Source organism: Ascaphus truei, chromosome 3, assembly GCF_040206685.1.
Source record: "Ascaphus truei isolate aAscTru1 chromosome 3, aAscTru1.hap1, whole genome shotgun sequence".
NCBI lineage: Eukaryota > Metazoa > Chordata > Amphibia > Anura > Ascaphidae > Ascaphus > Ascaphus truei.
Genome location: NC_134485.1, coordinates 288,410,596 through 288,426,837, shown reverse-complemented (window position 1 = coordinate 288,426,837; position 16,242 = coordinate 288,410,596). Strand labels below are relative to the sequence as shown.

The window sequence follows — 16,242 nt, the reverse complement described above, 5'->3', positions numbered from 1 at the left end:
GTAAGATAACAGAAATGAACGTGAGGATATATTGGTAGAATTTGTATAATGTGCAAACTTCAACATCATGAATTCATTCTTCAAGAAGAATCGAAATAGAAAATTGGCATGGAATGGACCCAATAATTAAATTGAACTAACATAAATTAAATCCTAACTTACAAGAAACACAATTGAAGACTGCACAGTCTTTAACCGTTTTGACATAAGGAGTGACCCCCGATTGTTCACTGCAGATTACATCTGAATGTGAAGTTGGAAAGAATAAAACGTATTAAAAAGAGACCAAAAGAAAATCAAAATCAATAACCTCAAGAATAACAGTAGAAAATTTTAACTGAAACTGAAAAATCACCAGCTTGCTCAAAATGCACAGGGACATTTTAACAAAACGATTATGAAGAACTTTTGAAGATTGTAGTTGAAAGCGCAGAAAAAAATGGAGGAATCGCTACAAAAAAAACAAAGAAAATATCTGAAAAACAATGACTGCGGTGACGACAAAAAGTGAAGCAATCCCAAGATGCAAAAGTAAGAATCGAATGTGCACAGCTGTGTAAGACAATCCGCAAACTTATACAGTAACTGATGATGTAAGAAAATGGAACTGTGATATGTTTAAACAGACTATTGAAGATAACAAAAGCTTAAAGAAGACTAAGCAGCGACTTACGGTTGAGAAGAAGAAAATTGTTGCACTCAAACAAGACAATGGATCAACAACAAAAGACTGGACTCATCATAAAGAGAGTTCTACATGAAATTGCAAACACAGCTAACACAGGGCATGTCCTGGAACCAGATTCCAGATTCCTCTGTCCCCTTTATAGCTTGGGATTTATTTCTCCCTAGTTTGGCTGTCTGTTATTTTCCCTGTCTCAGCAGCTTGCTGCATGTGAAAAGGCAACATTATTGCTACATGTTGTTTACACAGCCTGTGTTGGTTGCCTGCAGCTCATATTCTCCTAGCTGAGAGTGGGCTATTCCTACCCCCCTGTCCTTGCTGATAGTTAGTATAGTCTCACTTCCCATCTAGTGTGACCCTTGCTCCTCACTTCCTTTTCACCCTGGACTCTGAGTGAGTAACTGGCTGCTATTTACCCCAGCAAGTCTTCTTTTGTGTTACACTGTCTCATCCTTGATACACTGCCCTTCAGACAGAGAAGTACTCTCTACCTACATTACATCTACAAGTACCTTTCTCCCTGTGATTTTACCTCAATAAAACTAAGAAAGAGAAAATGACTTGTTTGTGCCTTGGAAGAGGGAAGACATGAGTTAAGCTTACTGGAACTAATCATACATCATTCGTGATCCTGGTTTCAGGAAAGGGCATAATCTAGTAAAGGACAAGTGAGGATAGCTCACCAATAATGTACTGCGTGTACTTCCAGAAGAAGTAGCAAATGCAATTAAATCCAAAGAACTGAAAAAATGAAAGAAGCTGGAAAAGAAGTAAAATAAATCCTTGCAAAACTCTTTACGCTTGAGCAACAGGGAAATTCCAGAGCAATGAAGTTATTCTCATCCACAAGAAAGGAGAGAGATGGAGAAGACCTCAAGAACTACCCACCAACCAGTCTACTTCATATCACTTTAAAAAAATCTTGTATGAAGGTACTTCCTAATCAGCTACAAAAGACGCTGGACTTTGCCCAGCCTAGAGAACAAGCAGGATTTTGCAGTGGATTTAACATAATTGACCACATCCAAATTATACAAGAAGTTATTTTCCGCAGTAATTAATATAATCTACCACTCATTTTAAGATTCGTAGATTACAAAAAAAATCATTTAATTGTGTCTACATTTCAGCGGTCCTAGCTGCATTAAGATGACAAAATGTTGAGGAAGCGTATATTTATATTATAAAAAACATTTATGAGAATGCCACAACAACCGTTAGATTAAATGAAGATACAAGCAAGAAAAGGATCAGCCAGGGAGTATAACAGGGAGACACCATGTCACCAAATCTTTTTACTGTACCACTTAAAGAGACAATCCAAGCAGCTTAAAGAAAAGTGTTTTAAACCTTTTTGTTTTAATATATACAGCATTTGATTACATTTATTAAAAACGAATTACCTAAGCTGCCGATTGATTGGTTCTCCCATGATAGATCAGCACAATCATGTTTTCCAGGGTTCACTAAATGGCTGCCTATCAGTTTCAAATCAAACCTTTAGTCAGTGTAACTCAGCAGCTACAATGTATTCTTCTTATATTACTAAGGTAATATTATCTATTGTTAGTTTGCAGCTCAAACTGCTGGGAATATTGGCAACAAATTATCACAAACATGAAGTGTTGCAAAGATCTTGCACTGCTTGGGAGCTGTGCTAAAGCCTGCTATAGAAATCAAAAGATGCTCAATAAATTAAAACTCACTAAAAATATCCATGGAGACGTGACAGCAAATGACGCCGCGGGTCACGTGACTTGGTATCACATGACCCTGCAGCGTCATTTGACACAACATTAGAGGTGAGGGGGGCGCGACCGAAGAGGGAGTTTGCACACACCTGTATTATCTAATATTACAGAACTGATTTAAAAAAACACGCATGTAGGATATTGCTTGGATTGGTACTTTAAAGAATTGTTAAAGACAATATTTGAGTCCCTTATGATTTGCAGATGACATTATTTTTGCCACAAGGTCTAGAAGACCTCCAGCAACAAATTAGAGAACTCGCTGAAGCAAGTATGAATGCAGGGCCTCCATATGTATCTTAGCAAAATCAAAGTGATGATCAACAAATGTGTCAAGTCTGCAAAGATTAATATAAATGGAATAGAACTAGAAGAACTCGAATACTATGTCTACAGTACCTTGGTCGGCAAGTATACAAGTATCCTGGTTTGTGATATTTTCACTGATGGTTCTCTCCTATTGTCCAATTCAGTTTGGGTTAGTGTGCTTTAAATAGATTGCTAGCACACAACTAAGGTATACCCCTGATGAAGTCGGCATCATTGCTGCCGAAACGCGTTGGGTGTACAATCATCACGCTGACACTGGATGAGGCTGATGTGAGGATTCCCTGCTGGCACAAGTAGCGGGCCAGTGTTCTCTGCATGCCGTAGCTGAAACTGGAGTTCTCGACAGGCTGCTGGAGTCACATCATAGCGGTTGTGCCTCTGGGAGTCTTATTACGGATAACAGACGGACCTTGTAATTTATTTCCACAGTGAGGTTAATGAGCACGGAAACACCATTGTCGTTCAGTCCCAGCTTTATCAGGCTGCAGAGGAGTAACACAGGCTCCATTCATCAATATTGTTGCAAAGATATCCCAGCCGGTGTCCATAATCCACCTATATATGCATGCATTTTATATCCACAATTTGGGTGGGCAATTGTCGTCCAAGTTTTAATAAAATTGTAATTTTACGCACTATGGAATGTGCGCTCTTCCTTTTTTAGATTTGTGTTCAGATGTGATTGATTGGTTCAAGAGCTGCCGCCCTCTATTTTGTCACAGTCCTGAACTATACCTTGGATTTTGGGACAGAGTTTCAATATTTCTTGCAAGTATACTGAATTGCACAATGGGACTCATGTAGATACTCTCATACACCGATTTGCATACACATTGTTTAGTTCATTATAATTGTATCAAGATACTGACTTTGAGCATTGGTACACTCTCTCTCTACATAAATACATTTGCATTCCCCTGAGGAAGGTCCCGTTTTGGAGGACCGAAACGTTGTTTTTTTGATGTATCACCCTTGTCACTAATACACTTGTATTGATGAACTACCTGCAGAGTGCTGTCTTGATTACCAGATGAGAGAGAGAGAGAGAGAGAGAGAGAGAGAGAGAGAGGGAGAGAGAAGGAACCTCACTCAAACGGTGTCTAACAAATTTTACAACTAATACATAAAAACAACAAAATGGATACATGATGAAAACCCTTATTCCATATGGTCTGAATGTGGACATAGATCTGAGGGCATTTTTAGTAAATTAAATTTAACACCGCCATCCAATATATCTATATCACCCTCATCAATTTCAATCATTCTAACGAGTGTAAAACATGTAGAATTTTGCACTTCATTAAATGTATCATCAATGTTACTACAGTATGTTACATTATGATTTCTTGAGCTGTCTCTATTTTAGATATGTTATATATGAATGGAGAGATTATTTAAATTCTCTTTTTTTTCTTTATTTACATATATAATATATTTTTATATTTAATACAGTATTGTATTATTTTTATTCATTGTCATTTTATTAAAATAGTTTAAATGTATGTTTATATATTTTTGGCTATTACGAGCCTTTATTTTGTATTATATGCTTGTTTTCCTTTTTTTTACAATCATGCTTGATTGATTGAACTCAGAAGAAACGATGTGATTGGCAGAAGCACTGAGATCAATCAACCAATAGTATGACATCTGTATCTATTTAATGCGCATATGCATACCTTATGATATCACCCCTGATGAAGTTTCCAAGAGAAACGAAATGCGTAGGGTTAAACTTTTAGGTATAATCCTATGATCAGTACGTGTATTGAGCATTGCTAGTGCTGATGTAGCATTATATTGGAGATACAGTGCCATTCAGTGACAACATTAAACAGCTGATCTAATCCCCCTCCAGTGCCTGACGTCACTATAACGTGACAAAGAGAGGTAACATCGTGAGATTTCGGCTCGGATAATCTAACTACTCACCGGGACACATCGGAGAAGAAGAGAATCACAGTGTGTCTTGGTGTTTGTCCGTCTGATTGCCCATGTGGTGGCAAACACCCACACAGCCGATTTTACTCTGCTACACTGATCATACTTCAGTGGGATATTTCCAACATTAGGACTTTATCAGCAATATCTGTACTAATTAGTACTCTTATTTTATATTTTACTTATTTTTGTGTCTGTCTAAATTATATATATATATATATATATATATATATATATATATATATATATATATATATATATATATATATATACACACACAAGAACAGAGGGCAGTTGGCACACTGTAAACAGATAATCCACTGATGCTTATCCCATATATGCACATACACAAATAGATTTTACCAGATGGGGGTCCGGGAAAAAAACGAGACAGCACACAGCCAGGGAAATCCAGAGATATTGTATTCAAGAGAAATACATGGCACTGCATCCAACGTTTCGGTCATCAAAGTGTGACCTTCCTCATGCACGTCCCTGTTTTTTTCCCGGTCCCCCATCTGGTAAAATCTATTTATATATATAGATACATGGTTCCCTATAGGCTTGATGAGACCCATCAAGGTCGAAACGGCTGTCTGTGGGTGGTTTTCTGGGTATGCACCTTAACCCTGGCTGTGCTCAAAGCTGTGACCATGCAGCAAGCTTAAGCCTATAGGGAACCATGTTAAAAATGGTTATTGAGGCAAAAAGTGACACTGTGTGCTCATTTGCATGTCATTTCCCAGAATCCCTTGCTGCAGTGGAAGTGCTGTATGCTGGGTGATAATGGGGAAAGGCGGGGTTGCAGACCTGCCTAAGACATGCAGATGAGCATACAGTTATATTTGCATATTTGCTTTCCTGTGGAGGGTTTTTGTCACTTTTTTTACTCACCATAACTTAACTCAGTATTATGGTTTAGCCTATCCCATAGCCTCTCTTGCATTCCCAGTAAAATCAACCCCACACTGATGAGACCCATCAAGGTCGAAACGGCTGTCTGTGGGTGGTTTTCTGGGTATGCACCTTAACCCTGGCTGTGCTCAAAGCTGTGACCATGCAGCAAGCTTAAGCCTATAGGGAACCATGTTAAAAATGGTTATTGAGGCAAAAAGTGACACTATGTGCTCATTTGCATGTCATTTCCCAGAATCCCTTGCTGCAGTGGAAGTGCTGTATGCTGGGTGATAATGGGGAAAGGCGGGGTTGCAGACCTGCCTAAGACATGCAGATGAGCATACAGTTATATTTGCATATTTGCTTTCCTGTGGAGGGTTTTTGTCACTTTTTTTACTCACCATAACTTAACTCACTTATATATATATATATATATATATATATATATATATATATATAAAATCAAAGGCTCCTTACCAGGCAGACCAGAGAATCCAGGGAATCCAAAGCAGGCACAGCAAGGAAGAGACAGCACACTTGTTAGCAAAAAGAATTGTATTAGTGAAGCAGGCACAAAACACCAACGTTTCGGTCCTAAAAACAGGACCTTTATCAAGCACTCCCTTGATAAAGGTCCTGTTTTTAGGACCGAAACGTTGGTGTTTTGTGCCTGCTTCACTAATACAATTCTTTTTGCTAATAAGTGTGCTGTCTCTTCCTTGCTGTGCCTGCTTTGGATTCCCTGGATTCTCTGGTCTGCCTGGTAAGGAGCCTTTGATTATATTCATTCATATGGGACTAAGCACTTGTCTTCATCTGTATTTGTGTGCCATCTTCTCTGTTACCTATATATATATATATATATATATATATATATATATATATATATATATATATATATACAGTGGTTGACAAATCACCAAAAAATCTACTCGCCACACAAAAAAATCTACTCGCCACCTAGTACCAAACGTGTGCTGGTTGGGCCAATATTTACTCGCCCGGGGGTTAAATCCACTCGCCCGGGGCGAGTAAATGTATAGGTTTGTCGAACACTGTATATATATATATATATATATATATATATATATATATATATATATATATATATATATATATATATATATATATATATATATATGCTTAAACTGGCATCTCCAAGCTAAAGAGGCCCACAAGGTGTGGAGATATTCCCTTGTAAGAATTTTTGTCCAGGAAAAATAATATGGCCACTGGGGTCAGTTGAATGTTGTGACATCAATGTGAATTGTGAGTCTCCATGGAGCTTTGAGTGTTGTAATTCAGCTCCGATGAACCCTCATATAAACTTCATATAAGGTTTAAAAAAAAATGTTTTAATAGATTTTAGGGGGTTGGGGGTATTGCTGCTTCAATAGACCAAACGTTAATGCGAGAAAAATTGCAAAGTTTCATTGATAAAGCATTGCTTAGAAAATCAAAATGACACTTTTAAATCCTCAAAAAAATGTTGCACATAAATATTTCTTCTAATTAGCGATGTGTTATTTAACGGAAACTGATGGAAAAATAGTTCAACATTTAGCAACGATGACACCACTTTAGTTCAATAAGTAGAAGCAAACCTGTATCAATTAGACAGGACATAAAAACTGGAGTAAGTCATTGCTAACCCTTACCCACTACAACCCAAAGAAAGGAACTACTAAACAAATACATACCTGAGAACACGATGAGATATCTTTAAAGTTCTTTTCAAGCACAACACTTTTGGTATCAGGACTTATGAGATTAATTTCAAAGCGTCCAACCTTTAAAAAGAAAATCAATACATGGTTATGTAAATAGATCTGTCACAGTAAAATGTAAAATAGTTTTCAATAGGCGAACACAATGTTCCGGCCATGTTCTCAAGTGAGAATGACCTTCAGGGGTCCCATCTATGGCACATGGGGCATACAGGAATATTTTAAATTGAAGGGATGTTCTACTTCTGCAGGTGTGTTTTCTGCATAGGTTTCTGCTGACCCCTCTCCTATTTAAAGAAACTATGCAGAGCAGCACCTTCACTTCACACAATTCTACCTCTGATAGGTCGGGGGAATTATGGGAGAGGTCATGGGAACAGAGAGAAGGCAGGAATGGGGACTTGGTGGAGTACACAAATTAGAGACTTGGAAGGTTAAATAAGGAAGGACTGGAGAGTTGTGACCTGCCTGGGATCAAGAGGTCAGAATCATTAGATGAAGAAGAGGACAGTACTCAAGGAATTACAGAAAAATCATTCAAGTTATGATGCTGAAGGCTGCTGAACATTCAGAATGTTGTATTTGTTCTATTCCACCGTGCTTTTAGTAGTGGCTTGTGACTGTTTGAAGCGCTTTGCAGTCCGCAACCGTCTAATTAGCTCAGAAAAGAAAAAAGAACAGCGCACATGCAATAAAGAAGAAGCGCACTGAATAAAGTGATATAAGCTAAATAACTATACTTTCCCTGCAGCTGAGGTTTGGATCTCTCTCCCAGAGAGAAAGGAGGCAAACATCCAGAAAAATAAACCTATAGCGCAAAGGAAAATAAAAACATAGTGTAATATGTCATGTAAAGGGGCAATTCTCACTTTGATGGTCCACACTTACAAGAAGTCTTCTTGGTCAGGAAAAAAGAGAGAAGTATCAGGCGTGCGATCTCGACGAGGAAGCATTTGGAAGGACTGTGTGCATGACACGACAGGCGCGGGCCGCTGAGGCAACCGATCAGAGCAGACCTGCGAATCACGGCATACTGACTTTGGGATTACCCGCTATGTGCAATATCTTTTTACACATTGTGAGTGCTATGTCCTTTTTGTATGTCCTTTTAAATGTATTAAATAAGGTTACACTATGGTTATTTGCCTTGCTCTCTTTCCATTCCTCTACCTCTGAGATGACATCTATCTGAGCGATTCAAAGCCCAGCAGTGTTGGATCTCTGTCATCTTCACAACATCATACCGAGCGGCCCAGGAGCCCATTAGGATCGATGCCTGATATTTCTCTCTTTTTGCCTGACCAAGAAGATTTCTTGTAAGTGTGGACCATCAAAGTGGGAATTGGCATTACATATTACACTAGGTTTTTCTTTTTCTTTGTGCTATAGGTTTGTTTTTCTGGACGTTTACTAATTAGCTCAATTTGCCAATCATTGTACTAATGAAATACAAGTATCATTAGAAAATACTCAATTTTACATATTGATCCTTTTGCTGGTTATTACTATAAATTAAAGGCCACACAGTACAGACTCAATTTTGAAACTTTTGTTCTATCAGTGCATCGGAGCTACTTCAAAATGTATTTTCTTTAAGGAGAATAAGCTTAAGGGATGAATGTATATTTAGATATGAACTCAACAGCATTTTAACGAGCATGATATTTTGCAGTCAGAGAGCATAATACTTCCTTGATTCCCATATTAAAGTAAGGGAAGACAACGCAGGAGTATGCTGATTTTACCAGGACCAATTGGATGGCTGAGGAAGCCCTTAGAGAGAGCCATGGATTACGCTGCGCCTGACTGGGAGGACGCGGCTGCATTGGACAGACTGACGGCGCTGGATGATGAAAACACTATCACTGATGAGTATGAGGAGGGACACCTGATTTTGGGAGTATTTAACTAGTGACTTTTTGTTTATTTTTACAAAGCCATTTATTCTTGAGAAAGGCCGACTGAGGCCGAAACGTTGATCTACTGGCTCAATAAATTTACTTTATTCAAATACGAAGTGCCCTGCTTCTCTTTCCCTTCCTCCATATTGACTGGGATTACTGCACAGGATTGTCCTGGACCAGGACCACCGGTTGTTGTATCCCCCCCTTTTTATTATTATTATTATTCTGTGTGGTGTGTAGCATCCCCTCTTTCTATCCCATATTAAAGCAACATAACCACTAATGCCTGTGCAAAAAGTAGTGTCCTATGCAATAGTCATCTCCAAACCTATAACATAAGCAATCTTAGTTCATTGATCAGTAATGAATGGTAGTCCCTCTATAAAGCGCTGGGGCACGAAACGCATAGGTGTTTCTTTACCTGTCCATGTGAGCTTACTAAATCCTATTTTATATGGGAGTTACCCTGGATGATCAATGTACTAATATATTCAGTGGTTCTTTTTGCTGACCTGTATGTTATTCTGTTGTATAAGCTCAGCAACGCAGTAAATCAATATTTGGAGTATAATGAGTTCTGTGAGGAAATATATTTTGGTAACATTAGGGACTTTAGCATTTATATATGTTTCAATTAAAGTGTGATGCAGTCAACACGCAAGTCATAAATTTGGCATTCAGGTTAATGGTGAAGCTTGATGTTAATTCCTATATTCATTACTTTTGCCATCGTGGCTTACTGTATTCAGCTATTAGCTGCACATTTGTATCTACAAGCACCATACTTTATTGTGGCTATACATACTCATCTACACAGTAGTTTGTGCTGGATGTTTCATTCTGTTATTTGTGCATGTGATGTGTCCATAACCATAATGAGCACTTTCTACACAAGGCTCCCTGTTTTTTACCTAATCTATACGATCATGTGACGCATGAGTATAACACTTTGTTCTTGCTTTTAGCTCTGAGTCCCTGCGCAAGCGCAGTATGTGTATGGCTGTTGTGGCGACTCTATTAGGCTACACATGTGCACTAAGCATAATTCCTATATGCTTGCGCATGCGCAGCACTCGATCAGTTCGCGCATACCCAGTACTCACTATACGGTCTACTGGATCTCGAACAATGTTCTCGCGCATGCGCAATAGGCGAATCACTGACGAGATGTTCCCAACAGTTTACACTTGCACACTACGCGCCCGACAGTTATTTCTATCTGCTCGCACATGCGCATTGTTCAATCGCTAGCACTAATCTACGCATGCGTGACCAGCTCCAATCAGCGCAGTGCATCTATAACCATAGCAACTGCCCCCATGAAATACTCTGCTCGCTGAGCCCTTCGCTAATTTTTCCCCTGATGAAGCTCCGCAGTTGGAGGGAAACATGCGTTGGGCATGTAATTTCTAACATCAGACACCATAATGGGTTTGTTTTAATGCTATCTGGCATTATACTGGCATTATACCTTGAGCTTATGAGGGTTACAGTATATAGTTAATTTTCAGCCTGTAGTTTATCAAGGGGCCATGTGTATTAGATGTGTTCTTGTCCATCTGGTTTATCCCTCCATAGCAGGGCAGTGACTTTATTGTTTATGGCAACTGTTAACCTCTGATTGCACATTTAGCTACCATCACTGTGCTATTTACATACAGGGGTTCAGTTGCTGGGACACGTCTCTTATATCTGGGTTGGCTATTCACTACACCAATCCTACCATCAGTTTTGTGTAGTGCTGCTTATATTTAGTCTTGCAAATTCATACTGGCTATTCACCTGCTATATTATATTTCCTCTGAGGTTTCACCCTCCTTGGTGACCCTACTTGATCACCTCCTTGGGTGCCATGCGACACTTTTACTTATATTGTGTCAATAACATTCATTGGGTCGCTATTGCTCATTTTGTTTGAGAAGTTATTTCCACACTACCGTCCATTCATTGCTCTGCTTCTTACCCTGGTATTATTTCAACCAGTACTAGTAAGAAGTATAGGTGGCAGTCACGCCTATACGCTGTATATAATTTAATAACTGTTTCTATTTTGTACAGTGATATGTGTTTTATCTAACCCCTCTATTAATAAAGGTATTTAATTTCCCCATATGGTGGTGTGCAACAAAGTGGACTCTCTAGAGCAGGGGTGAGCGAACTTTTTATGCAGAGCCCCCCTTTTCATCCATAAAATTTCTGGGGCCCCCCCTGCCTGATGTAATCAAAATCACATGAAAAAAAAACCCCAAAAAACCTTTATTAAACGGTATACAATATAAATCCAAATATGTCTAAATACTTACATATTTCAACAGCTCGCGCTTGCAAAATTAGGCTGTGTCCACGCTGCCGCTGAGAGCGGTGACATCACCAACTCTCCAAGCATGAGCGCAGGGTGTTCTGCATCATTTTGCAAGCGTGGATCGGGGTTATTTGTGTAACCATGCTGTAAAATGGCTGCAGTCATCTCTCCTGCTGACACTAAGGCCTGGTAAGTTATGGGCATGCCAGCAGTTATCATGGAAGTTTGCCCTCACACCCTGGTGAGGTGTCATATGTCCCATAGGAAGTGACAACATGCTGTGTGTCCACGGTTAGTGACATCAGAGATGTGCCTGTTCCTAGGTGATATAAGACACAGCACTGTCTAAAGTTAGTTGAGTTCCTGTTGTTGTGCTGCCTCTGTTCAGTAAGAGGCACATGGAGGTCTGCAACATTGTTGCAGTAGTCTGATGCAGAGCTGTGAGTCTGGCAGCACAAGGCAGACAGAGAAAAGCTGTTGGAGGCTGATGTAAGAGCTATGAGACAAGGAGCAAGTCTGAGTGCAGGCTTGGGAGGAGACAGCTTATAAGACTGTGACCAGGGACCTGGCATAGGGACTATCTCCCTAAAGGGGAGATAGGGAACCCACCAATTAAGGGAAGAGATACCTTTCAAAGGGAAGTGCGGTGAACATGGGAGGCTGAATACACCCCATTGTGGAGGGCAGCTGGCCCACCGTACTAATAAAGATGTTCCTGATTAACAACACTCTCGTGTGCAAGTGTGGAGTTATTGCACAGAGAGAAGCACCACAGAGGAGTTCCTCATCAGACTCATCCCCAAGCGGACGCCGGGATCCTGATGAGGTGGAGGCGCTGCACTGGATATAGGTAGGACTCAGCACACTACCTCAGCTGCCTGTCTGGGTTGGCAAATCCCCACACACCATCATGCGGGAGACTCAGGCGTCCTGTTGCCAACAGGTGCACCACCAGACATCACACTGGGGACTGGTTAGACCACAGGGGCCAATATGAGATTGGGTGGGTCAGGCCAGTCCAGAAAACCCGTTACATTTGTGTGTGGCTGTGTGTGGCTGTGTGTGGCTGTGTGTGGCTGTGTGTGTATTGACTGCTGCTGAACGCACTTCAAAGTCAATTTTGTTTGTCTCCCCAAGCGCCAAGCTTGGGAGAGCGTACGTGCACAAAGGCAATACTTTTGGGGGGCATTCATCCACCTCTTTGCTACCTCCCTTCCCTCTCCCTCCCCCTTTTTTTTCTTCCTTCCCTCCATGCTTTTTGTCTTGCTATCCCCAGTGTCATCCACACTTCTACCTACATTATTATTTATTTTTTTCCGTTTTCAATGTTGTGTTTTCACTTTTTTTTTTTATTATTTCTGTACATTCATAGTATTATTGATAAAGTGGCAGCCTACCCTTTCACTTGCAGAGGATCGCAGCGAAGCAGGTTGTCAGCGGAGGAGAGCAGGAACACAGCGCTATTACAGGGCAGACACCGGAAGGAGGGGCGTTTGACTTCACCGTGCTCGGGCGTGCTCCTCTCCTGTACCTCCGAAGCCCCTGCGCGTGCGCACACACCATCACGTGGCTGCCACCTGCACTATCCTGTTCAGCCACCCGCACACATCTTCGGCTGCCCGCCCGTGCACATCTTCTTGGCCGCCCCTCGCGCAGAGCTTTTTCGTCCTCCCGCGCACAGCGTCTGCCAGCCCGCGCACCCAGTTTTCGCCGCACGCCGCCTGCACCCCCTAAATAATCTTGCGCCTCATTGCCCCCCCAGTTTGCGCACCACTGCATTACAATACACACACTCTCAATCAATCCCCCCACACACACACTCAATCCCCCCCACACACACACTCAATCCCCCCCCACACACACTCAATCCCCCCACACACACACTCAATACCCCCACACACACACAATCCCCCCCACACACACACTCAATACCCCCACACACACACAATCCCCCCCATTCACACACTCAACCCCCCCATTCACACACTCAATCCCCCCCCCCACACACACACACTCAATCCCCCCCACACACACACACACTCAATGCCCCCCCCCCCCACACACACACTCAATCCACACACACACACACACACACTCAATCCACACACACAATCAATCCCCCCCCCACACACACACTCAATCCCCCCCCCACACACACACAAACACACTCAATCCCCCCCACACACACACACACTCAATCCCCCCCACACAAACACACTCATTCCCCCTCTACCCACACACACACTCAATCCCCCCCACACACACAAACACACTCAATCCCCCCCCCCACACACACACACACTCAATCCCCCCCACACAAACACACTCATTCCCCCTCTACCCACACACACACTCAATCCCCCCCACACATACACAATCCCCCCATTCACACACTCAACCCCCCCCCACACATACACAATCCCCCCATTCACACACTCAACCCCCCCATTCACACACTCAATTCCCCCCCCACACACACACACACTCAATCCACACACACACACTCAATCCACACACACAATCAATCCCCCCCACACACACACACTCAATCCCCCCCCCACACACACACACACAAACACACTCAATCCCCCCCCCACACACACACACACACTCAATCCCCCCCACACAAACACACTCATTCCCCCTCTACCCACACACACACTCAATCCCCCCCACACACACAAACACACTCAACCCCCCCCCCCCACACACACACACACTCAATCCCCCCCACACAAACACACTCATTCCCCCTCTACCCACACACACACTCAATCCCCCCCCCCACACATACACACACACAGTCACACAATTTCACCTGGGGGGGGGGGGGGACATGCTCTGATCCCCCAACCCCCCATGCTGCTGAAAACTGGTGCGGGAAGCAGATAGGATGAGAAGGAGGGGCTGTCTGTGTGCAGAGAGAAGCCCCGCCCCCTCTGCAAGACACAGACACATAGAAGCAGCAGCACGGAGCTTCTGGCCGCCCGTGCACAGCTCTGCCTGCCCCCAGGTTTCCCTGCAAGCAGCCCGCGCCCCCCCCTACATAATCTTGCGCCCCCCCAAGGGGGCGTGCCCCCCTGTTTACGCACCGCTGCTCTAGAGAGTACCTTAGTATTTTCTTGTTTGTTTGTTTTTCTCTGGGAGGGAACTGATATTATTCACTGCTAACGTACAGGTTCTCTGTTGTACCCTATTTTATGAACTTGTCTGCATAATGGATATCGTATATCTGTGTAACATTATTTTCTCTGTAAACAAGCACTGTATCACTTTTCATATATAACATATAAAATTGAGTAAGTACTGTCTTTGGGCTCTAATTGAACCGAGTACCTTTTTGAAGAGATTAACCAGATTTTCTAGCACTGTGCTACATTGGGTTTTTGTATCTCTTTTTTTTTCTAGTAAACAGGAGACCATTAACTCTTGAGGGTGACCTTAAATTATTCTGGGTTGTGGTAGCTTATTGAGGTGTAATGTGCAGTTTTGGGGGGAGATATTGCTCATTTTTAGAGCCCTGCAGGGAACCATGTCAGCTGGATGTATTAACCGATTTCACATACACAAGTCACATGCACACAAACAAGTATGGCATACATGACACCACCAATCATGGACCATGAGTCTTTCCAGAAGTGGCAAAAACAATAAAATCCATGAAGAATGGGAAGGCTCTGGGGGAAACAGAAATCTTTAAAGAAGCTGGGAAAAATTAGACAAAATCCTAAGAAAACTCTTTAAATGCTGCTTGAAGAACTGGACAATCCCAGAATAATGTAGCAATTCCATGATTTTCCTCATCCCCAAGAAAGGAGACAAAGAAGACCTCAAGAACTACAGACCAATCAGTCTATTTCCAATGACACAAGATTTTTACAAAGACATTCACTAATCATCTCCAACAAATATGTTAACTCTGGAAAGGTCAAACTAAATGAAATAGAATTAGAAGTCGAAGACTGTCTACCTTACCCAGCAAGTAACAATGGATGGGAACCTTTTGTATATGTGAATAAGGATCGTATTGAGCACATTTGGAATACACAAGAATCTTTCAAGGAAACATTCCACTGTGCCTCAAGAGAAATGTTTTCAACCAGTGTATGTTATGCCTGTGCTCACATATGGAAGTGAAACTTAGACCCTAAATGTGAAGATAATGCAGAAGCTTCAGACAACTCAAAAAAGCATGGAGAAATGTATGCTGGGCATTACTCAAAGAGACAGGAAAATTAATGAATGGGTTTGAAGCTAAACAATCTGTGAGATCATCGAAAGGTTGAAGAAATGAAAACGGCACTGGGACATATTGCAAGAAGAAATGACCATTGATGGTACTCGACTGGATTGCAAGGGTAATTAAAACACCAAGACATTGACCGAAAGTAAGATGGGAGGATGAAATCAGAAAATTAGTTGGAGCAATGTGGAAAAAGAGAGGTTTGCAATCATGTAATTTTTTTAAAACCGGGTAACGGTACCCGGAGGATTTGGCGCCTTGTACCCGGCTACACGGTTTTTCACTTACCTGGGGGTGGAGGAAGCCCGCGGCGACATCTGAACAGGTAAGCAGAGGTCTGGGGGCGGTGGGGCAGCATCAGCGGTCAGTGTGAAGCCCGCGCAGGAGCTGCAGGACTCCATACTGCACTGTGAGCTGGGACCATGTGACCGGAGCAGGAGAAGAAGCTTTCCTATTGGA

At 41.9% G+C, this 16,242-nt stretch overlaps 1 protein-coding gene across 7 annotated transcripts in view; it reads right to left on the bottom strand.

Moving 5' to 3' along the window:
- TBC1D4 (TBC1 domain family member 4) overlaps window positions 1-16,242 on the bottom strand; it is a 219,787-nt gene that overhangs the window by 82,801 nt on the left and 120,744 nt on the right. For all 7 annotated transcript variants that reach the window (XM_075590993.1, XM_075590994.1, XM_075590998.1 and 4 more), the window contains exon 3: window positions 7,308-7,397. In XM_075590993.1, coding sequence (XP_075447108.1) covers window positions 7,308-7,397 — 90 coding nt within the window. The remainder of the gene's footprint in view (window positions 1-7,307; window positions 7,398-16,242) is intronic.